We start from the raw sequence: 24,375 nt of genomic DNA, 5'->3' as shown, positions 1-24,375 counted from the left end.
CCAAACCTGGAACCAAACATCTGGAAGTAGCACCTAGCTGAGGCCTGGGTGCATCTCCCACCCGAGAAGGGCCTGGATGCACAGCAATGCCTCTCCATCATTCCTCATCCAATGCTGGGCGCAAGGGGTCCGTACAGGCGCTGGCGAGCCAGAATCACATTCATGATGTCACACCACGGTCATCACGAGCTGCCAGCAGCTGCCACGCATGGAGTGAGTCGCCTGTGCCAGGTGCTGTGACGGGGGCTCCGCACGTGACGGGGGCTCCGCATGTGACGGGGGCTCCACATGCCTCATCTTTCGGATTTTATCCTCCCAGCCATTCCGGATGTTGGTGTAGTATTCCCGTTTCCCGACGTGGCAACCGAGGCTTTAGAAAGCTTCAGTAACGTGCTTGATAAATAGGGGGAAGGGTTGAGATTTGAGCCAAGGTCTGGGAACACACATCAAAAGAGCCAGACAAATGGTCCCAGCCTTTTGACTCTGTAACTGCATTCTGAAGAGCTTATCTTACAGCCACTGCACAAGAGGACAAACAGTTACATATGTGGAGATGCTCAGCGGAGCCAGAGGGGCCGTTGGAGTGGAGAAAACGACCGTTACTCAGCTTGAAGGACAAAGCCTGCAGCGCCGAAAATAATCACAGTGCGTGGAAAAATAAGCTTACGTGGAAAAAAGCAGCACACAAAATACACTGGCTACAGTAATGTAAGATACATATCCACATGGACAAAGACAAGGAGGCCTACAGAAATTGGTTAAGTCCCATGTTTTCCTGAGTGCTGCGATGACTTTGATAATAAAGAGAATACTTTCAAGGTGCTTCTTCAAGTTCTGTTCTTTAGAAGATGTTCCTTTGGGGGGATACAAATAAAGTTTGGGTTCTACTCGAAATCCTTCTCCTTTGTACAGTACAAAAACTAAGCATTTCTTTACAGAGTAGAAATATAGCTCATGGGTATTCTAGAAATTCAAAAAGTCTAAGAATTGGGTGCGTCCATGCTATGGCCCTACTACTCAGCTACAAAAACACAAGGAACTATGGATGCGCACGACGCCACAGAGGGCTCTTAAAGGCACCATGCCGAGTAGCAGATAAGGCCAATTTCACAAGATCACATACTGCAGGAGTCCGTTTATGACATTTTTGAAGTGATAAAATTATAGAGAGGGAGAACAGAGAAATGGTTGCCATGGGGTGTGGGGAAGGAGGGTGTGATTATACAGGGGCAGCAACAGTCGCAGATCTCGATTGTCAGTGCATGACTCCATGATTTTATACATGAGATCAAACGGCACAGAATTAAATGCAGAAACCCACGAGAAAATGAGTGCACGAAACAGTGGTAAAGTTCAAGTGCGGTCAGAGTCTCAGTTAACCGTACGGTGCCATTAATTTCCTGGTTTTGATCAAGCAATATAGTGACTGGAGAAGCTAGGTAATGCACTAGTTTTCCAAGTTCTCAAGCATTCATAACTATTTCAAAATAGAAAGTTAAAGAAAGCGCAAGAGCACAGTCACTGTGGTATAGGGAAAAGAGTGCAAGCTCTTACACTGAACAAAACTGGTTCGAGCGGAGTTTTGACATTTATTAGCTGGGCAGCCACGTTTATCTGTAAAGTAGGGATGATTATAGATCATGGACTTAAGCCTGTCACATGGTAGCTAGAAAACAATGAAATTCATCATAATTATCACAAAGAATTATCTTCGTGTTTGGAAGACATAACTGCTCTGCAAATGCAGCAGATCTGCGCACTCACACAAGCAGCTACAGGTCTTTCCCTTTGTACCCCCAAGGAGGCATTTTTTAGTTGTGGCCGTGGGGTGAGACACCTCACTGTGTGACTAAAATCCAAATGCCTAGAGAAAAAAAAAGACACTGCTCAGTAACTGTGTACATATACAGCTGTGTGTTATAACATGTTTACTTCTCAATACAATCTAGTTATTAAAAACGTACCACAGGAAATCTGTTCTGTTTGGACTGAGATTTACAAGTGCCCAAGTGTATTCCTAAATGTCAAACTTACACCCAGAAACACACAGATTAGACACTAAATAAAAGTCCGATACCCTAAGATCAACATGGAAGCAAGAACGTAAACAAAAAAGATGAGACCTTACCGCTCTTTGTCCTTGAATAGAGGAAATTCTATAGCTCTGATAACCCTGACCCAACACAACCCAGAAAATGGGACAACTGAGGACAGCTGGCCAGTTCCTGACCACAGGCGCCCACAGTTTAATGAGGCTCCTTGCCATGTTCTCCCCGAATGACAGGTTCGAGATCAGACAACCCAGCAGGCCAAACTGGAAGATCCAGAAATAGGAAAATTAGCTTACCTCTGTAGAACCCTGAGTTGTTACTATCTAAGTATCATTAAATAGTGAAGAACTCTCAAAGGTCCCTTGAACTCAAAATTCTGCACCTCTAAGGATCTGAAATAGTTGAGAAGTAAACAGAACAATCTAAAAAAGATGACTTCATTTACCATCTCTCTCGAGTGTCTACTGAGTAGCAGAAACCATCCTGGACACTAGGAAACACAGAGATAAATAAGATACAAGTGCCGTGCGAATGGGAGATGGGACATGTGTACCCAAAGAGCCGCGATGCCAGGCTGCAAGTACCAAGAGCCATCAAAACAAAACAAAACACAGCCCACGTCCAGACTAACAGGATGAGACGTCAGAGGAGGGCAGAACAATTTCCTATCGATTGGCTCTCCTGAAGGTTCTGTGGCAACGGCAATGTTACAGACGAGCCTTACGGGACGGAATAATAGCAAGTAACAGTGACATCAGCCACACATGTGGGAAAGCATGGGAAGTTTATAAAAAATAAAACACAACACAACAAAACAGCTGGTCAGGCTTATGACAGGGTAGCAGGGGAATTCCTTGGGAGCACCCCAGGGCTTGGATCAGGGTGACTGGGATCCTTGGAATGTGTTTCGAGAAGAGAAGCGCAAGGACAGACCAGTGCTTTCTGAAGATCCCTTCGGCAGTACTGAGCACTGTGCAGTAGCAAGGAAGGGACCACACCCAATCCTGGGAACCCTGGAAGCTACTGATTTAAGGCAAGAACCCGAATGTGGAGTGACCTAAGATGGAAGCAAAAGGAGACATGAGCCACTGGGGAAGCATCGGCAAGGACTCAGATTTAGGCCTAGACAGGAGATGTGATCCCAGAAAGAGATGGAAAAAACACAGAAAGGGGTTTTGGAGAAAGATTAACACTGTCACTTTGAGACACACTGGCTTGAAGGTTATGATAAATTAGTCAAGTACAGATAACCAGGAGGCGGCTGGAATTACAGAACTGGGAGAGATTCCAAAGGTCCCTCAAACTCAAAATGTCCAGAACTAACCACATGATGTTTATCTCCCCAAACTACGTCTTCCCATCTCAGTGGCTGCTGCTCCATCTGTCCCATTACAAAGGCTGGAAACCTCGGAGTCATCCTTGACATCTTCTCTGCTATCCCTCATCTAGTCTCCCACATTTACCTCTTAAATCTATCTTGAACCTATCACCCCCTCTCCAACTTCCCCGGACCACTGGAACAGGCACAGCGGTCTCTTTGCACGGACTGGTGCTCCCCTTGGAGTCTGCCCTCTGCACAGCGGCATAGGTGATCGCTGACAGAAGTCAATCCGATGCTATCATTCCTTTGCTTAAATCATGTCCAAAGTTTCTTGCTGCTCAACTCCAAACACTTCCATCCTTAACACGGTCTACAGGCCCTTGGTCATCTCCCCCCCCTGACCGCCCCCCCCCCCCCCCCCCTCATTCCTTGCTGTCCTCCCTGCCCCCAACCCAGCCCCAGGCTCATCTATTCCCGTTCCCCTTGGTCTCAGTGCCTCTAGCCATTCCCTCAGCTTGTCCTCCCCACCCACCCCCTGGCAACCATCTAGGTCATTCCTATTCATTCTTCAGACCAGAGGTCAAACACCATTTTCTCAGAACCATTTCCCAGGCTCCTCGAACAGCTGCATTCCTGTACTACTCGGTAGTACTACTCGGTCCTGGGCTCCTCGCGCTCGGCACTTGTTGTTATGCCCCATGTGATTATCTGATCACTGTCGGTCCCATCAGCATGAAAGCTTCATGGGGGACAGCCTGCGTCTGCCGTGCACACCACTAGCTGAAACCACAAATGGAAGATACGGAATGACCGAAGGCTCTAAGAGTAAAAGACGAAAGGAGAAAAGGCTCAAGGAGAGGAATTTGGTTTTGGAAAAAAAGGCAACTAGGCCCCTCCTCTCAGATGAGAGGAGGAGGAGAACATGGGTGAAAACAGCAGCAGGTAGTGAGGAGGGCGGTTTCTGGGAGCTCAGGGACGAGGCCTTTTAACTGCTCCGCAGAACAAGACAGGAGGTCAGCTGCAGCACATGGAGGGTTGGTCAGCGAGGCAGTCGGGGAAGGAAGGAGAAGTCAACGTGAGATGAAAAAGAACTGCCCAAGGAGGGGGAGACTCTGAGGCCTGAAAGCCTGCACTTGTGAGGGAACTAATGCATTAAATCCACGTGACTTGCACAGCAGGGCCCAGTCACCCACAGCCTCTCAAGTTCGGGGGCAGCGGACTGGGAAGGACACACGGCAACAAGTGGCAAGGGAACCCAAGGGGCCCGCGGACATTGCTGCCCCCTGAAAACAGCGCGCGTTCTGCAGCGGCAGTGTAAGGAGTGTAAGGGCTCGAGATTGAAGCTTAACACAATACCTACAGTCCGACCCTAAGTTCCCACTGAAGTCCTACTTACAGACACATGAGGATGTTTTATTACAGTCTTTTTAGCGTTATTTCAGCCCCCTTGAAAGGAAAAGAGGTGCGAGATCTACTAGTCTGAAGAACTTAAAGGACAAAATCTCACAAATCTCCATTGTGTTTTCGTGACAAGAAAAACCCTCCAGGAATCCTGTCCGTCATCCCTGTAATGAACTGGATGCGCCTTCCCCCTGGGAAAGAATACAGATCTGCCTGTGAGGCTGCATAGGAGAGGGCGGCATTCAAGGCTCAGAGCTGCAGCCAGTGAGAGCGACCACGGAAGCTAAGCACCGCCCCACCTGTGAGACGTCCGGCTAGAGGTGGCGGACACCCAGCACCTGCTCCCAGCTCGCTGCAGAACCGAGTGAGAGACAGAGTCTGACTGACACACAGCCACCCATCCATCTTACCTGTCCAAGCCCTGTCTGCACACTGGTAAGCCGTCGGAAGGCTAAGTAAACAGACCTCATTTTTCTAGTCCCTCGAAGAAATACCTTACCAACTACAGAGGAATGTGTGTGCCATCTTTACAGAGGGTCTTAAATGGTACTAAAGAATCTTTGGGTGATACTCTGCCTGAAAAATGCAATCATTATGTTCCTAGCTTTTAGAGACATCGCTCCTTGAATTGAATCCAGGAAGAACACACTGTTTCTGACTCACTATCAGAAGGCGACGGTAAGTCACTTGACGTTTGTCACCTCATCAGCATTACTCAGTCGGAAGGCCGCTCTGCTAGCTACCACACATCTGCCACAGCCCGTTCTAGTTTCAGGCTGTGGGGAGTGACCACGAGCGAGAAATACCCACTTTCAGATGGGATCGTCTCTGGGGCAAAGGGGCAATGGGGTTTCTTTATAAAATTCCTATCTTAAATATTTCAAAATAATTTTTCAAATGGGGTGGGGATAAATGTGTGCTCTAGGTGGAAAAAAAAATGGCCTGAAGGAAAGTCCAGAGGAGAAAGCATAGGGCTTCAGTAGCGGTCACTGAGTAGAGCACCTGAGCCAGAGCGTGGGGTGGGCACACAGGAGAGGTGGGAAGGTGCCGGACCTCCTTCTCCCCGGTTAAGGTCCAGGAGCTGAGGGAGGAAAGGAGCCACGGACAGCTTCAGAGCAGGGGATGGCACAACTATAAAGACGACTTCAGGAGCCAGAAAGAAGGGAGTGGGGAGAAGCAGTGGGCAGGGAGGCCAATGTGTGGCCCCTGTGATGGCCCGGACAAGACCTTGGACTGGGGGGGCACATGTGAAGGCTGTGCAGAAAGGAGGACAGGGGCAGGGATCCCAGGGCCACTGGGGGACAAGCAGCACCAGCCCGAGAAGCGAGAACACCAGAAGAATGTCCTGGGGAGGGAGAAAAAGCCAGACTCCCGCCTTGGCCCATGTATCTGGGGTGGGAGGAGAAAAGCCCAGGGCTCTTGAGCAGGCAGTAAGAAATGAGAAAGCGGGGAGGCGCCTGGGTGGCTCAGTGGGTTGAGCGTCAGACTCTCGGTTTCAGCTCAGGTCCTTATCTCGTGGGTCGTGGGATCGAGTCCTGCGCCTGCTTGGGCTCCTGCTCTGTGCAGCGTCTGTTTGGGGATTCTCTCCCTCTGTGCCCTGTCTCCCTCCTACCCCCACCCCTGGCTCTCACTCTTGCTCTCTCAAAAATAAATAAATCTTAAAAAAAAAAAAAAAAAAAGACCAGAAAGGGGCCAGAAGAAAGGCAGCCCTCGAAACCCAAGAAAGCCCAGGAGCGACAAGGGGATGGCTCTGCCTGTCAGTGTGGCCAGATGGGGGAGGGCGCATGGGAAGGAGGGCGGCCAGCAGGCAGCATTGTCCTGACAGAAGACACCGCCCCCGGGCGCGGAGGAAGCCCTGGGGAGGAGCAGGACTAGAGAGAAGCGCACAGCCGCCTGGAAGGTGGAAGGAGGAGAGAGAGGCCGATCAGACTGACACATCCACAGAACAGGTTCCCACCCGGGCTCCTAGCGACCTAATGACCACCCTCTGCGGCCTCTGCTCATTCTTTATCCTTCCGCGGTCCGCCCCCTTCTTTTCTGAGTCTCTCCTCTTCTACCGACACCCACCAAAGCCTTTGCTCAGATTATCTCCTGCTCCCCCACCCCGGCCCCGTCCCGGGAGAATGTTCGTGCCCCTCAGAGCGCATCTCCTTGTCACATCATCTTCTCAGGTAATTGTGTGGATGTATGCAGCTTTCACCAACGCGGACGTGCTAACAACTTCACCAGCTTCGGAGTCACGTTTCCAAATGCTTCGGAGACATCTCTTCTCAGTGGCTGTACAGCTATTAAGGCCACATTTTCCAAGAATCTCCGGGGGCTCATCTCCGACGTGTTCCTTCTCCCGTGAGGTCCATTTCAAAGGCATCATTCTCGACTCGAGTCCACCCTCCAAGTCCCGCCTCCAAATGGCCACCCCATGCTCCCGAACCTTCTGCACTCTTCTCTGCTGGTGTGATGACAACGGTGCGAAGCTCTGGTTGCCCACCTGGGCAGCTAGCTTTTCCGTCAGACACACTGCAACTGGTGTCCCTTCCAGAAAGCCACACCCATCACATGGTTCTGCCCGTAAGCTCTGTGCTGCTGACCTGTGACTTGTGAGACTCTTGGGGCCGGCTCTTCTTCAGGCTTCAGCTCCTGCCACCCCATGCCCCCTCCACCCAGCTCCGACAGACCACCCAACTGTTGCCACCATATGTGGTCTTCACATTGTCACACAAGTGAGAGGGAAATGCCCTACCTGACACGCTCCTCCCTCTCTCCCCTCCTGTCAAGGAACCTGTTTCCATTCTTCAAGACTTGCTTCAGATATCACCTGCTCTCCAAAGCATGCTATGACTCATCACTCGGTGAGTCACGGTCTTCTTCACAGCCTCACAGTGTTATGCAACCACTAAAGGCTTTGTCATATCATACCCCAATTACTCGCCTCTGTGTTGCTGTTCACCGAGCTCAGCATTAGTTCACTGCGCTGCGTGGTGAAAGCTCCTGAAAAAAAGTTATAAGCATCTGAACGCACAAAGGGTTACTTTGCCTTTCTCACCCACTATAGCAACTGAGCCCAAGGTGTTTCCTAGAAAGGAAGCTGAAGCCGTCTTCCCCCTGGTAGTCTACAGATTACAGAGTATTACATGCCTAAAGTGCCCCCACTGTGGTCAGGAGATCGACCCCAAGCCAAATTCCTGAGCCCCCTCAAGGTCAAAGGGGGGCGATGAGACTTCCAAACTCCAGAAGCAATGGTGGTATCTGAGATGCCACAATTTAGTGAGGTCCGCATGGCAATCGAGCCGCAGCAATGAAGCCTGTTCCCTCCTGAGTTCACTCACAGAATACGTTTTTACCGAGCGCCTACTATCTGCTGGGCTCTGTGCTAGCCGGGCACAGAGGACCAAAAGGACTCAGCATTAGTAAAGGCCAAACACAGACAGCCACGGAACAAGAGGAAGCAGTGCAAGATGTCAAATTGGAGGTGGAGACAAGTGCTCAGGAGACACAAACGAACATGGAAAGGAAAACGGGGCAGGGGGGCAGCTCTCGGGCACTGAGCACTACCAGAGGCGTGTGGGGAGAGGCTCTGCGGACTCGGAGAGGGAAGGGTTCCTTCCAGGGAAGCTGGAGGAGGCTCTGAAGAGGGTGTGGCCACTCAGGTCGGTTCTGAAGGACAAACAGCAGCTTCACGAACGGTGAGCACAGCACGGGCGGTGCACCAATACAGAGGCAAGGAGGGGCCTCGCGTGTTGGGAGAAGGGAAGGTCGTGGTCTTACAACAGCACCGGCAGCAGCGGGAATCGAAGCAAGAGAAGTCACGAGGCTTTTTACGCCACGTGAGGGACAATGGATTTCATTCTCTGGGCCATGGGGAGCCAACGGAGTTTTAGACTAGAGAAGTTGGAGGCAGCATGCAGGGAAGAGTGGAGGGGAGATGGCCATGAAGGAGGGCCACACTGACAATCCAAGGAAATAACCACTGTGCTTCTACTGTCCTGGGGAACGGGGCAGGCAGGAAACCTTGCCCTTGACACCGTGACGAATGGGACAGCGGACTCCCCAGGCAGACCGCGCTCCCACTGCAGTGTTTACCTACCTGAAACGAACAGGTGTCTGCTTCAAAATGCCAGTAAGAGGACAGCTCTTTGTCAAACACACAGTTTGCAGCAGAATCCACAACTGATGTTCTTATTTAGGACTTTAACAAACACTATGTTGACTACGTTTTAAGGTGTTTGCATGACCACTTACATGCCCATTAGCTTCTTGCTCTTGGACTTATACTTGGACTAAATGTCATAGCCGATTGGTCAAAATGTTTATGTGAAACAGTAGAAGAAACAAATTAGTAGTCGGTGTCTAATGGGCCTTTTACGTACCCATTTGGTGCTAATCCCCACCTTCTACAGTGCCGTATGAAAACCAGCTAAAGCTTGCTATGTGCTTCCCCAATTAATTACCAAAGTCCCAGGTGCTCATTCCAAGTGGAGGGGAGAAAACAGAGCATGCCTGAGTCCACTCTCTAGATGTCCCAAGTACTGACACACGTGCTGCTATTTCCTTCCGGCCTCTTTTCTACAGACCGGTTTTGCCTGGGTTACGTAGTTGAGATCGTACAATCTTGTCATGGCACCATGGTTTTAAAAATTTCCCCAGCTCATCATCAGTGACAGCATCAAATGGTACTGGGCACGTGTGGCCGGCCAACAAAACAACAGTCTCAGAGGGGAAAGGCACTGTAACACTTCCTTTAATTCTCATTTTGGATGACTCTTGCATATATTAGCATAAAATCTCTCAATGTGTCCCAATTTGACTCTTGGGAGCCATACATTCCAAGGCAGCTCTGTCGTGCCTCCCTTCCGTATTCTTTTCTTCAGATGAAACTTATTTTGATCAGTGCTCATACTGCAGCCCCTTCACAAGCCTGGTTCCCTCTGTCTGAACCCTCACTGGTTTGCCAATGTCCCTCTTAAAACATGGCACCTGGATTTGCACACAACACTTGAGACGGGACTATAGTCTCCTTCTGCTGGCTATTACATTACACTTTTGTTAGCTGAGTCTATAGGGATATTTGTCATCGATCATGCCCAATTCCTGGATCAGATCCTAGGGCTCAGGTCTGTATAAAGTAAATGTTAGCTACACGAGATGTTACATCCATTAGGTTCACTCCGATACCCTAGTCCATTAAGACAGTTTCAAATCCCAACCCTGCAGTCTAGCACAGTCTGTAACTCCATCTAGATGTACCACCACCGTTTGGCCCATGTTTCTTAGTCATATGACTCAATTTAATCAAGACAAGGTGTTAGTAACATAGTCATGAAGAAATTATGGAATAAAAGCAAAGACACACACGCTGGAGTCCCCCAACAGTGTCTATATCGCCTGTGTATGAACTGCTGTTGGGCTACTCTCCCACAGACCCTAGACCTATCCATGCCTCCTCGGCCCATCCCCCAAGTACAGGCACCGCTTCAGGCCGGCCCGGGCGACGGCGACCCCCTCTATCCGCCGCAGGTCCTTCGGCAACAGCCTCAGAAGCTCTTCACTTGCCTCTTCCCCTCTGGAGCACCTTGTCTCCGTCTCTCACTGTTCCACCAGTGGCACGTTCCTTGAAATGCTAAGGCACAGATTTCATGGCCATTGAATGAAGAGGTAGAAACGGCACTAAGTCATCCCCGAGTGCTAACCCTCTATCTAGTACTACGTGACCACTTGGAAAGTTCTGGAGCAATGGGCCTTAACAAGGGATTGGCATCAGCATCCTCCTCTGTGAAGTCTTAAAACTTTTAACTGTACCTGGACTACAGGCCTGAACTCTGGGACACGGAACACCTAGGGGATCTGTAGTGTCTGTTAAGCTTCTGATAAAGAACCACTATTCTCTACTAACTCCTCCCAACTAGTGAACAGGTCCAGTTACCAACCCCTCCCCAGTGTTCTGAGGATGGAAACTTCTTACTTTTAAAATCCACACTATTCCTATGTATGCAGGTGTTAGTGATGAATGAGCTCTGCATAAGCCAAAAATTAAGAGCCAAGAAGCGAATACATCCCCCATGTTAATCTGATCCACAGGCAATGCTGCCAGGGAGAAGAGACACAGTTTAGCATTATCTTTAACAGTTAGGGTCATCTTTATGGTCTTAGATTCTACTTACCGTTTCCAAACTTCTTAAATAAAGACGATAATTTGTGATGTAAACTCTTCCCTTAATGGGGCCATTGAAAGGACATATGTAAATAACTTCTTTGTCTATTAAGATAAAAAAAGTACCCTAAAATAATGGAAATATATACCAAGATACACAACAAATGGCACTCATTTAATATCAACTATGTGGCTAAGAATAACTACAGTAAAAAAAAGATCCCTGGAAAGGTCGAAAAGCGGGCACTGGCCATGTTTCTACGTTACTGTGCCAGGTCAGGTGGGCCCACAGGCACTGCTTCCCTAAGCTTGACCAAAATGCTGGCACCACTGGGGGCAAGGTGGTAGCAGCTGGAGACCAGAACTGAAGGCGGGGCTGCTGCCGCGACCCCCAGTGGTTGCACAGGTAACTAAGGAGCTATTCAACCAGAGGACGGCCTTTCGGGCAGGACAGTCTCGTGGACTAACCACCAGATTGGGTTTGAGGATGGCCAACCTCTAATCGCGCAAACATCACGATGTTTTAAATAAACGAATGTCAGTGGTAGAAATATTCCTACACTCTATTCTTTCTAATAGTCCAGAGAAGAGTTTTTAGCTGGATTCATTTCGATCATTTAAGGGATAGAAAACAGATGGCCAAGAGCATAGTACATCTTTAGTAGACTCAAACATAAGGAGAGACTAAATCAGGAGACTTAATTTATTATCATAAAAAGATCTTTCTGTTATCTTTCAAGGATGTCCTTGAATGTGTTAACAGCTTTTAATTCTTCTTAACAATTTTGAAATCCCATTCTCCTCGGGTGTGAAATGAAAAATACCCAGTAAGGCGACTTCATGCAAATTCAATACAGGACTACCTCAGTTAAGCTTTTGAACTGAGGCAGAGCACCAAAATTTCCTATATGAAGGCCACCCAAAGTAAGCCATCCACTTTGCTCTTATCCAGAAATCGGGATGGATGCATGCCACTGGTTTTCAAGAATAGCATCGTGTGCAAGTCTGTGGACATGGAAGAGTGTCTCATGGTGCATGGCTAACTAACTCACAAAGGCACCATGTCTTACACCATGTTTTAGCCACTGAAGCTAAACGATCCAAACTTCAGTGAACACACCAAAAGGCTCCCTGAAACGATGGCAACTGTATCACCACCCAATACGTGCTAATCTGAGGCAAGGGTGTTGACCCTAATATAAAATGTGAATGCCCACAACATCAGCATTTGGCTTAGAAGCTGCCAGATCCTTCAGTATCCTTAAGTCAGAATGATCTGGTCCTTCCAAAGTAGATCCCTTCCTCTTAGGGTGAATTTATCATGAAAAAATAAGCCAACAATTGAAATACTGCCTCAATATTACTAACTCCAGTTATCAGACAAATGAAAGCTACTTAAGCCAATGTGGTCTCCTACATTACAAAGAAAAGACTACTTAGACGTTAAGTCTTCATGTTGATCATTTTAAGGCACACATCCTACGTTGGAAAACCTTAATGTTATTTTGTTCTTATAACCTCAAACCATGAGAGCTTAGACCTCCAATGATGGACATTTGAGACAGAATCCACTCCCCCCCCCCCCCGGAAAGTAATTCTCAGTCTTGGGCACAGAGGGAAAAGTATCAGTACCCTGGACAGCGTGAAGCTCTTCAAAGAACTCTGCTCAAGAAACTAATGCAGAGAGTTCTCCTTATGTTACCACTTTCAAACAAAGCTCGCCTGTGTGCCTAAATTTGAGTTCTAAAGAGAAAGTGGGGTTGAAGCCACCTGTTCCTGCTGGGACTCTCATCGAGTTATGCAAATCCTAACTTCACAGGACCCTTACCAGTGATGCGAGTTTCTCCTGGAAGTCGAGGAACAGCCTCACTGAGGTCCCGATTAACTCCATCCCTAGAAGTCTGGAAATGAAACAGGGACATCAGAAAGAATGACATTACATTTGCCCAGATTTTTAAGCAATGTGGAACACAAGCAATCAGAAATATCCTTTGTAAAGAAAAAAATTAGAGTGATATTTACCATTACAGAAAAGTGGCACAGAAAAAAAACAAACCACCCAAAAGTACAACTTAGCATCAATATTCATTAGCTGTGTTACATTTTAGTCTGTAATGTAAGTAACATTAGCACACTTTTCAGTATTAATTTTTAAATACTCCTTCTAGGCGCTTTACAGTGAACAGTGTTCAGGAAAGTGATAAAAAGTCAATATTAATCATATTCTATAGAAACACGCATACTTCAGCAGCTTTTTTTCATATTAAATATTTAGTCATCTTATGTTAAGAGCAAAAATGAAAACTTCATTTCAAGGGGGCCTTAACTGAATAACAGTAATTACAGAGTCTTCCTATAATGTCAGAAAATTATTTCTTACACATCAGGTTTCTTATTTTACTGAGCTCCTTCCTCACATAGGTCACTATATAAGAGGAAAGGGCGGCCGAGCATTTTTACTAGGAGGGCAATCACTTCATGGGCAAAGTTAGTAGATACTTCCCTCTGAGGGTTTTTGTGAATATTTAGTGAAACAAAATGCACAATTACACTTTTGGGAATTATCACGGGCTATGCAAACGTAAAGTATTATGCAATAAGAGAACTGTGACTATGTATTTAACTAAGATATAAGCTGTCAAAGTTGGGTGCTCTGCTGGATTTTTAATTGTTTTATCATGTTTATTCAGGCGCAAAATCAAAATTCCTAGCCAATTTTCAATGTTTTGGTGCTTGCAAGCTAAGCATTTTAACTAGGAGGGCAAGACCGATTGTTGCCAGCCAGGAATGCCTTCCCTGATGGGCAGCGAAACCACACAACTTACATGCATGAGAAGACTGGACAGAAATCATGAGCATCCTTTAACCCTGCCTCTCACTAACTAAAAACAAGTATAACGAGCAAATGTAATACTCACTGTACCTTTTAAGGACCACAGTTCGGGGTCCGGAGAATTAGGTACAATTCAACCACAAAATTGGGGAAACAGGTATTTGATTAACACAGGAGAACATGGGATTAACACAGGATATATTTTATATTAGAGTCACATTCCACAAGGACTTACAATTACCTTCACGAAGTAACTCTTGTGTTTAGAACTGATCCTTGAGCATAACAATACTATTACAATAAAAACTTAGAAAATCTTGGGGATGAAAAAGGTTGTAAACATGACACCCAAAGCCGAAAACATGAAATAGGAAACACTGATAGATATGATCACATAAAAAAGTTAAACCTCTGTGTTTCAAAATCAAAATGCCACAAATATAATTAAAAGGCCAATGATAAGCTAGGAAAAAGACCTGTAATGCCTACTATAAAGAGTTGATTATCATAATATGTAAAAAACACTTAGGAATCAATAGAAAAGCATCCTCTCAAACACCCCAAAAAGCAAACAGGCAAAGGACATGAACAGCCACTTCAAAAAAGAAATACAAAGGACAATAAACACTATTTTTTTTTAAAAAAGGCCACCCTCATTAGTACTCAGGGAGCTACAAATTAAAAGACACTAGCTGGCTCCCTTCTGATGGTTTAGGCATCCCTGTGCACTGCTGGTGGGAGTGTAAATGAACCTTCCTGGTAGATAATTGGTAAATGTATCCAAGGCTTCAAAGGGCCATGAATAAAGCTTATTTTAAATTCACCCCTTCCTTTCGATATATGTTTCAAAATCGCCCTCTAATTACACAATTTTCTCCTCCATACCTTGAACAATTTTTTCTTAACGCTGTACTCATTTCGCTCACACAACTATTTTATCACCATAAGTAGAACATAAGGTCAATATTTGGGAAGGTATGAGAAACTGCTCAGTGGGCCTTGGCCTTCCAATATCTCCTTCAGAAAGCTTTCAAGGCCCAAAGATTGCCTAGTATCTTAAATATAATGTCAGGCAGCAGTCCACAAAACAGAGGTTCTCAAAAATGAAGTTACATGAAAGGATTTACAAATGCAAAACTTACATAATACATACATGGCAGTTTGTCTTTTCTGGAACAAGGTAGGATAATAAAGAAAACCACATATACTGAAGAATGTACATTATGTAAATAATGAAATTAATAATTCAATAAGAGCGAAACGACCACCTAACAGGCAACTATGAGAAGAGAAATGCAGAGAAAGGGGTACAAATTAAATCCAAAAACTTACCCTCTTAATAGACTCATTCTCCAAGGAGTGTGAATTATATTTAGAAGTTGGTGCAGAAGCCATATTGGAAACTCTAGCAAAAAAAAAAAAAAGACAACATTCAGTATCAGTGGAATTTGTATGCAATTTCCAACAAAGCGGCATCTGAGATTTAAATATTGCAAGTGAGAACAAACGGTACTCCACTCAACAGCCCCCATTTCCATAGTAGTCTCCAGTGGGAACGAGACACACAAGGGACTAACCACAGCACACAGCACAGGTCACATGAAAGAGTTCCAGCAAAGGTGCTGGGAACCTGGCGAGAACAGGAAATGGCAGCTAAGTGTACTTGGGGGAGCTCAGTGGGAGACACTATGCACATTCCCAGAATGGTTATCTGTAGAGGTCAAACTGTCACCTCCAAAAATGTACTGCTTAGTAATTGTGCACCAGGCTTCAAATTTCCCCACTTCTTAATTTTTAAAGATAACTTAGAAGCAGCCAAGCAGATTAGCAAAAAGGGTAGACAATTGAACTCACACTCTTTTCGCCTCTAAGAATTCAGTCTTCTCCAAATTGAGGCAATTTAAAGTGGCATGGACTTAATGGAAATCAAATTAGCAAGATTTGATTTGATCAGTATTTTCCAGGGAAAGTTTATCCTTCATTTAAATAATGCATATTCATCACAATGCAGGCATAAACGAAAGCATCGTATTCAGAACATACACGATATTTTAATACAGGGATTTAGACGTGTGAAGACTATTGCAACAACAGAAAACTAACTGATGCTTTAGTTATTTTATTTTTCAAAGTTAATGACACAAAGAGACCCACATGAAGTCACTGGGAGGTGAACCGCAGTAACTAGGTGACTACGGACATTTATTGATCTTTTCGCCAGGCTCATTAGAAAAGCAACCACGCAAAATCTGGCATGATGAATATTAACACACATTTGCACAAAACCTAGTGATCTGAAAGCTGCACAGTGCCGGTCACTGTCCAGAAGTAAGGCCCAAGAGAGGTGACAAAGATGCAGGTAAGGGTGACCAGCAGGATAACGAGGCAAGAGTGGCAATGTAAGGACAATCTTAGAAGATTAGGACTGCCAGACATCCCCCAGCAGAGTTCAGCTCACCAAGGACAAGCTTGGGCATCCATCTGGGTCATGGCTGCATCCTGGCACACAGCTGGCACTCGTAACTATTTGGTCAACGAATGATTATATACAAGACACATGATATTGTGAAACATCATAATGGGGTAACCTTGTACACTGGTTCACCAAATCCTAAAACAATGGACCTAGGGCACTACCCTGAGGCTTAAAATTTTAAATTATGGCAAAATAAAATGTTTCTTTATAAACTCAAACCTGCAACTATTAAGAGATGGCACAACCTAAAATTAAAAATAACTTCTTAGAAAGATTAATGAATAATTTGAGAATTAGTGAAATTCAGATCAAAGCTCAGAAAAAAAATACCTTTGAAAGACCTTCAAGTTCACATCCAAGCGAAATAACTCAGTATTCTCAGAGACAGCAGAATGGATGAGACAGACTAGTGAGAGCAAGTCAGATGTTTCTGCCCTGAAATTAGTCTATGCACTAAACAAGATTATACACTTGGGGGATTTTCTTCAGTAACAGATATGAAATTACTTTTTAATAATCAGACACCATAGTATTTAAAACGTTTTAATAATAATAAGTCAATGTCTTCAAATAACATTAAATTACTACTGTCGAGTCAATATAAGAAATTTAAAATGCTGGGTTATACAGTCAATCCAGTCTTCACTTTCCTGTTCATGTTTAGAAGTCTCTCATTCTCACATAAATAAATATAACCTTTAAAAGAAAATAAAGACTTTAATTTAAAATGAACTAAATACAACAGAGGAAAGTCCTCACATCCCCCTTATTTCTAACTACTGAACAAGATACAACAACTAGCTACACAAGTCACCCTTTCCAAGGGACAATTTAATGGTGTTCAGTATACCCAGCGTTGTGTGGCCATCACCACTCTCATCTGTAGAAAGTTCTCAGCACCCCAGAGACAAACTCCGTACCCATTAGTCACGGAGCACTCCCCATTCTCCCTGCCCCTAAGTGACCACAAATTGGCCTTCTATCTCTACAGATTTGCCCATTCTGGACATTTATATAAGGAATCATATATAGTTCACCCTTAAACAACACTGGCTTGAACTGTGTGGGCCCACTTACAAATAGGTTTTTTTTATAGTAGAGTACTGCAAGTGTATTTTCTCTTATGACCCTCTTAGTAGCGTTTTCTCTAGCTCACTTTTATTGTAAGAGTACGGAACATAGACGACAGACAAGATATGTGCTAGTCAAATGTTAACATGTCAACCGCATGGGGGCTGATGCCCCAACCCTCGTGTTGTTCAAGGCTCAAGTGTAATAGGTGTAAAGTCCTGATTTTTTAGAGTTACACCAGACACTGCTGCTATTAAAAGTTGAATCAACACAAATCTGAGAAATCCAAGGGTCCAAGTAACATGGGTCGGTTCCATGAGGCTCCCTTTAAAATGTTATAGGTGAACCTCTCTGTCAAACCGTTCCAACTGATCCCTGAGAGGCACAGAAGCTGGGAGGGCATAATGATGGAGAGCGCGGATGTCAGGGTCAACTCCGTTCAAATCCTCACTCCGCGCCTCACTATGCGGCCTTAGGTGGATGACCACCCTCCTGCTGTTCAGGCCTTTGGATGCTACTGTCTCCGTGTTTTTGCAGCACAGATGGGCAAATGTATAAACTAATACATAGGATGGGCTCACAACAGGGTTGCTATGGTACATATATTAAAAAACTACTCGCATTTTCTCAATTATGGAAGGATATTTATTGAATGCTGACATCGTAACAAATTATTCTACAAATTAGTCCTGACCCTATAAATACTAGGTAGAAAGTTAACTAGCACAGGGATAGTGCATGGCCGGTGATGACCTAGTTATAAAGCTTCTCTTTAAAAAGTACATGAAAATACCCTTTTTGATTATATTTTGCTCAAGATCCCTAAAGATCGAGTTTTCATCCTTCTTATTTAAAAAACATTGAATTGAAGCTACCCTGGCTTTAAAATGAAATTGAAACTTAATTCCTGTATCTCTATCTACACACACACACACACACACACACACACACACACATTGCAGGAATCTAACCGAAGGTCGACATCTCTCATTTTTGATCCTGAATAAAACTTCTGTCATGCTTACAGCCCAATCCTCCCTCTGTGACAGAGAAGATGACCAGATGAGCCAGAGGATGCGTGAAAAGGCCCGGTGCCAGTCAACGGTAGGGTCAGCTCTAGCCTGGGCCTCTGTACTAACAGTGGAGTGTCCTTTCCACCTAGGGAAAAGTGCTTCCAAATGTCTCTATTTTGAAGAAAGCACGCTGGATGTGACTGGTGCCAATCCCAGCAGAAAAGGAGTTTTAGACTAAGGAGTAGTTAAGAAAACTCAACCCATCTAGGCAAACAATCATTGGGGGCCCCGAACTCCTTCAAAGAAAGCTACAAAAAGGTGGCATGATTGAATAAATCAAACGTGAAAGTCACCACAGAGCCTTAATTGGATCTCTCTTCACACTGGAGACAGCTGAACTCAAAGGTCTCCTGGTGTCACTCTCTTTGCCCCTCCTACGCTGTCCTCAGCTCTCTTCCCCCCTCCGTCTGTCTCCCACCCCCCACCCTTCTTTCTCTGCCTCTCTCTGTCCCTCTCTTCTCCCTAGCACTTACCACCTTGCAGATAATGCGCTCGTACTGCCTGCCTGCCCCCAGCCGGTGGGGATTCCGGTTGGTTGTCCGTGCCACTGCAGTTACAGCGCCCGTGGCGGAGCCTGGCACCCAGCAGGTACTTTAAGGAGGGGCTCAATGAATAAATGGACTGGGCAATAAAGAGTTGGCCAAAGAACCAAACCATTGTTCACCCAATATTTCACGTGAGCCGGAAATTCATGCAAGCCTAAGAAAATGGTAGAACAAATCCTTAGCTAATCAAGACGCTCGGGGCAGGGTGGCTCTGGGCAGCAGGGCGGCCCCATTAACTGAGTTGCTTTGCAGTAATTTGCACCACAAACTACTGGAGTGCTACTGGTCCCCATTACAGACTTTTCCCAGGAAACAGACCTCCCAAACTCAAGTACGGAAACCTCTTCCACCACACCCAGCTTCCAGACTAAGAACCTAGTCCCCAATCTGTTGCATATGAGAAACGGAATTCTAGAAAACACCTGCAGCAAACATAACTACAGACACTTTCAAACAAACATGGGCCATATTTACTCTTATTACAGAAATCTAGAAAGAGTAGAATCAGAAAACAGTTTTCTAAAAACAAAGAGTTTTGACGTCCACCCCATAGGGCCTTTGTAAACAAAATCTAAACTCCAGGCGAAGCTCGAGTTTGCATGGTCACCTCATTGGAGACCAAGGGCCTTCAATTAGCGGTCTTTGCCAACTTTCCAGGTATAAACAGTGACAAAAGCAGCCCTTCTGTTTGGATTTGACTCAGTGTGCTTTCTTACTCTGTGTTGACATGCAAATGAAGTGTTTTTTTAAAGATGTTTTTTTATTTATTTGACAGATAGAGATCACAAACAGGCAGAGAGGCAGGCAGAGAGAGAGGGAAGCAGGCTCCCCACCAAGCAGAGAGCCCAATGCAGGGCTTGATCCCAGGACCCTGGGATCATGAACCCGAGCGGAAGGCAGAGGCTTTAACCCACTGAGCCACCCAGGCGCCCCTGACATGTAAATGAAGTTTAAAGATAGTCTTTATCTAGAGGTTCCCTTGAAAGCTGTGGAAAGCTCCCCAGTCTGAAAGCCCACTTCTGAAACCTGCCAGTGAGCAAAGGCGGTGCTTAGCAGCCTCTGGGTCCAGAGTTACAAATGTTTCTGAAGGCACTGTCTTTACTTGGAAGTCTGCTTTTGAAAAAAAAAAAAAAAAAGTCACAAACTTAGCACAGTGCCGTTCAATACCACGAGACCCAATGCCCCCTTGGTTATTAAAGCAAAGTCCCGTAAACCCCCTTTGCTAGCCTGAAACAAAAGTCATAGATATTATCAACCTAAACACAATTTCAAAAAATCATCAATATAGTGCCTAAATTCCAGTATAAAGGAGAAACAAAAAGACAGTGATTTATAATAAAATAATGCATTTTTCTTTTCAAAAATTTATTTTTTAAAGATTGATTTATCTGTTTGAGAGGTAAAGAGAGAGTGGGTGTGCGTGTGAGCAGGGGGAAGGGCAGAGAGAGGGAGACAAGCAGACTCGGGGCTCAATCCCAAGACCCTGAGATCATGACCTGAGCTGAAACCAAGAGTCGGAAGCTCAACCAACTGAGCCACCCAGGCACCCCTAAAATTTTTTTTAAATAATGTGTTTTTTCAATACATTACACTAAAAATAAAAGCACCCCCATTTCCAATTTGGCCTCTAGGGGGAGTGTCACCCCCAATGAGAAGTACTCGAGAGTTCCCTTAGGTACTTCGAGTGCCCATACACACAGAATTTACTAAATTAACTTATTCTGATTTTTGCATTACAGTCGCTTTGACTACAGACCACGTAGGAGGCAAGAAAATGAAAAGGATGCCTTGAGAAACCACTCTGCAAGGAAGAGGAATGTTCATATATCAGCAATTTTGAGACCGGGTACAAGATCGATTCAAGTTCCGTATGTGCTCAACCCACATGAAAACAAACGATGCTCTGTAAAACGAGGAGCTTACTTCACTTTTATACATCTTCCTTTGCACAGAGGTTGGCAAACTTTTTCTGTGAAGGGACAGATAGTAACAATTTTAGCCTTTGTGGGCCATATGGACTCTGTTACGGCTCCTGAACTCTGTGTCATAGCATTAAAAGAGCAAACGGCAGGGTCGCCTCACTGGCTCAGTCAGTAGCGCATGCGGCTCTTGATCTCGGGGGTGTGAGTTCAAGCCCCATGTGGGGCGTTGAGCTTACTAAGAAAATAAATAAGTCAAACAGTAAAAGGCAATACGGAAATGAAGGGGTGTGCCTGTATTCCAGTAAGATTTTATTTACAAACACAGGCTGTCACCCTCTGCCTTAAACTATTAAAATACATGATTTCCAAATGAGCTTTCTCTGCCCAAACTAAGTAACAATTGTGTCTTTTTAAACTAAAATATAAGCTGTTAGCCACCCCCCCATCCGTAGCTTATACCTTATAAAAGTGCACTATGACCAGCTGCCAAACTGGGTAATATGGTAGAAAAAAGAAAAGGATTCTGTATTCAGACCAGTGTGTGTTTCAAACCCCAACACTGTCCCTTGATCAATAACAGTTATGCACCGTTGGACAAACGACAGTTCCTGGTCTGTGAAATGGGCATGATACCACCACAGCAGACAGTGGCATGGAGGCAACTCAGATACCAAGAGTCCTCGTCCTCCAAGAGATGTCTGATGAACTCGAAGTGATTCCTCAAACTGGTGCTAATATACTTGGCGGCATTTTCCATAAAATATATGATGTCTGACACTGCCTAACCATTCTGCATACAGCTTTCTAAAATGATCCACCTGATCTTGGCAAGGCTCTGAATAGCCTTAAATTAGTTCATCTTCAAAGCATGCCGATTTCCATTAAAAATATAGAAAAGCAGAACACTCGACGCCTAGCCCAGGGAAACTTTCCACAAGATCCCTAACACGAGGACCTCCCCTCATTACATTCTATTTTGGCTCAAGGATCTAGAAACATGCTAGAGGTTTCTCAGAGTAAATCTCTGTTTATCCCAGAACAGTACCCGCCCGCCAAGCCAGGTGGTTTATTGTTCAAACAGACACAAGCTACCCTCTTGCCTCACAGCTCCTCAGTCTCAGCCACAGCAAATCTCAGGGCTAAAGGGCCTTCATTTTGAGGATTCTTCTTTGGAAATTATAAAATGTCAAATACTATTTCATTTAGAAACTCACCCTTTGTACCAGTTTGATATTTACTATTCATTTTATTTAAAAAAATTTATTTGAGAGACAGAGCAATAGAGCGTGAACAGGGAGAGGGGAGGAGGGGCAGGAAGAAGGACAAGCGGACTCTGCACTGAGCCCGAAAGGGGGCTCACCTCGGGGCTCGATCTCACCACCCTGAGATCATGACCTGAGCCGCAATCAAGAGTCAGACACTTAACCAACTGAGCCACCCAGGCACTCCTACTATTCACCTCAAAGATCACAATACACTTATTTCAACTTCTTTAAATGTTGCAAAGACCTCTGGCTAAAAGCAATACAATTCAGACCCAGTGTAGAATGCTTTCTGAATCATTTTTTCCAGTGGTTAGTGATGGATTTGAACTGATCCACTCGCCCTATTCCTTGGTTCCCCTCATGACAAATGGCACATCTTCAAGACAGCTGACTGGCTTCAGCAGCATGAGCTATGGCCATGGAACAAGGTAACTTTCAAAACGCTTCCTGAATTGAAATCGTAATGCTACATAAACTCTTAGAAAAGTCGACTACCAGCAGGTTAACTTTTTTAATGTAAAAAGGCTACCTAGTGATATCGCATACATTTAAACAAATCATTAAATCCACCAATGGATTTTGTAACTGTCAAATACCCACCAGTAAACAAAGTTTTAAAATAGGAACAAGATCAAGTTCCCCGTCCATCTGCCAATTTCAGAACTCATGAGCCCAGCTAATGTGCTGCGTGATACAACTTCATTGTGCTGAACTATTCTTCCCTGTGAGAAACTACTGCAGAAAGGTCCATTTTCAATTAGTGAGTGAAAAGTCCCTTCTCAAGCAAACGTTAAGACCGTAGTTGAAAGTCAAGAGTAAACGTATGGAAACAGTCCCAACCACAGTAGTTGCGAAGGTGCCGGTCCAGCACATCTTACTCTCCAAGGACCTTCTCGGATTGGCACTCCTGACAAAGATTCCTCCAGCTGGGATCAGTGGTGAAGGGGGAGGAGGAGAAAGGAACTAAAGAGCAGATGTGCAGGTTCTAGAAAAAACGGGAGAGGATGAAAGGCCGGAGATCCTAACCTTCCACTCAGAACAATTCCTCCAGGCACTTTTGACCGGAGGAGGAGCAGTGGCTTTGCTGGTACTAGGTCCTTAAGTACCAGCTTCAAGACACAGGAAGCTTTCCCTGACTTCCCTGCGGGCACGTACACACACACACACACACACACCTTGCTTCTCTGTATACCGTCCAGATTTCTAATATTTCACTTCTCAGGCTATACTGTACTTATCCACTAAATGACTTGTACTGTTCGATCTGCGCTTCCCCAGAGCAAGGGTTGTTTCCCCTTGTGGCACCAGCATTCAGCAGCCGGGGCACTCGGTCTATGAATCCATGAAGGCAGTATCACCCGCACAAACTTCCGTGACTTTGGAGATGTTAGTCTTCAGCTATTAAAGGTATGCCGACCTCCCTCCCTAGGGCCGATATGTGTGTTTTTAACTCCTTTGCACATCTGTGTCATTTTTCATCAATGTAAATATCCCTAAATGATGTTGCTTTCAGCCTTTTACGCATAAATGGAATCATTCCACATTCTTCTGCCCATTGCTTTGCTCGCACGGCACGGTCGGGAGAGCCACATCACGCAGCCGTGGGGAGCTGTGTGCCCCATATTTTCACCGCTGCATACAAGTCCGTTGCTATACACTGTCTTCCGAACTGGTTCCAGGTTTCCCTATTACAATCCGTTCTGCTACAAACATCTTATAAATTTTATGTCTCCCACTTCCGGCACAGTTGTAGGAGAACTGCAATTGTATTTTTATATCAGATTTCCCAATACCTTTGTCTGATTTGCTGTAAATATATTTTTTAATTCTATGGAGAAGATGAATAATGGATGAAAATATAGGCAAACCGACCATTTGAGATGAAATCTTGGAGTTATCAATGCTCTGATCCAAGCAGCAAGGGGGGAAAAGGCAAATTAACAGGTTTAACTCCTGGGGCTACTCTGACAAAGAACCACAAACCAGACGGCTTACAAGAGAAATTTCTTCTCTCGAGTTTTGGAGGCTGAGTCTGAAATGAAGGTCTGTGCAGGGCTATGCTCCTCTGAAGGCACTAGGGGAGGATCCTTCCTTGCTTCTTCCTAGCTTCTGGTGGTGGTCGGCAGTCCTTGGCATTCCTTGGCCTGTAGCTACATCACTCCGATCTCTGTCACACAGAGCTGTCCCCACACGTCTGTGCTTCACATGGTCTCCTTCTTTCTTATAAGGACATCAGTCCTATCGGATGAAGGGCCCACCCAACTCCAGT

At 45.3% G+C, this 24,375-nt stretch overlaps 1 protein-coding gene across 1 annotated transcript in view; it reads right to left on the bottom strand.

Annotated features, from left to right (window-relative positions):
- Nucleotides 1-24,375, bottom strand: part of LOC111139182 (myotubularin 1) — an 86,059-nt gene that overhangs the window by 48,092 nt on the left and 13,592 nt on the right. The window contains exons 2-4 of the mRNA XM_022491372.1: nt 15,087-15,159; nt 12,750-12,822; nt 10,932-11,026 (exon numbers count right to left, since the gene is read on the bottom strand). Coding sequence (XP_022347080.1) covers nt 10,932-11,026; nt 12,750-12,822; nt 15,087-15,149 — 231 coding nt within the window. The 5' untranslated portion in view covers nt 15,150-15,159. The remainder of the gene's footprint in view (nt 1-10,931; nt 11,027-12,749; nt 12,823-15,086; nt 15,160-24,375) is intronic.

This window comes from Enhydra lutris, unplaced genomic scaffold, assembly GCF_002288905.1.
Source record: "Enhydra lutris kenyoni isolate GAN:26980312 unplaced genomic scaffold, ASM228890v2 scaffoldscaffold96, whole genome shotgun sequence".
In the NCBI taxonomy this organism is placed as follows: Eukaryota; Metazoa; Chordata; class Mammalia; order Carnivora; family Mustelidae; genus Enhydra; species Enhydra lutris.
This window is presented reverse-complemented; position numbering and strand designations above follow the sequence as displayed.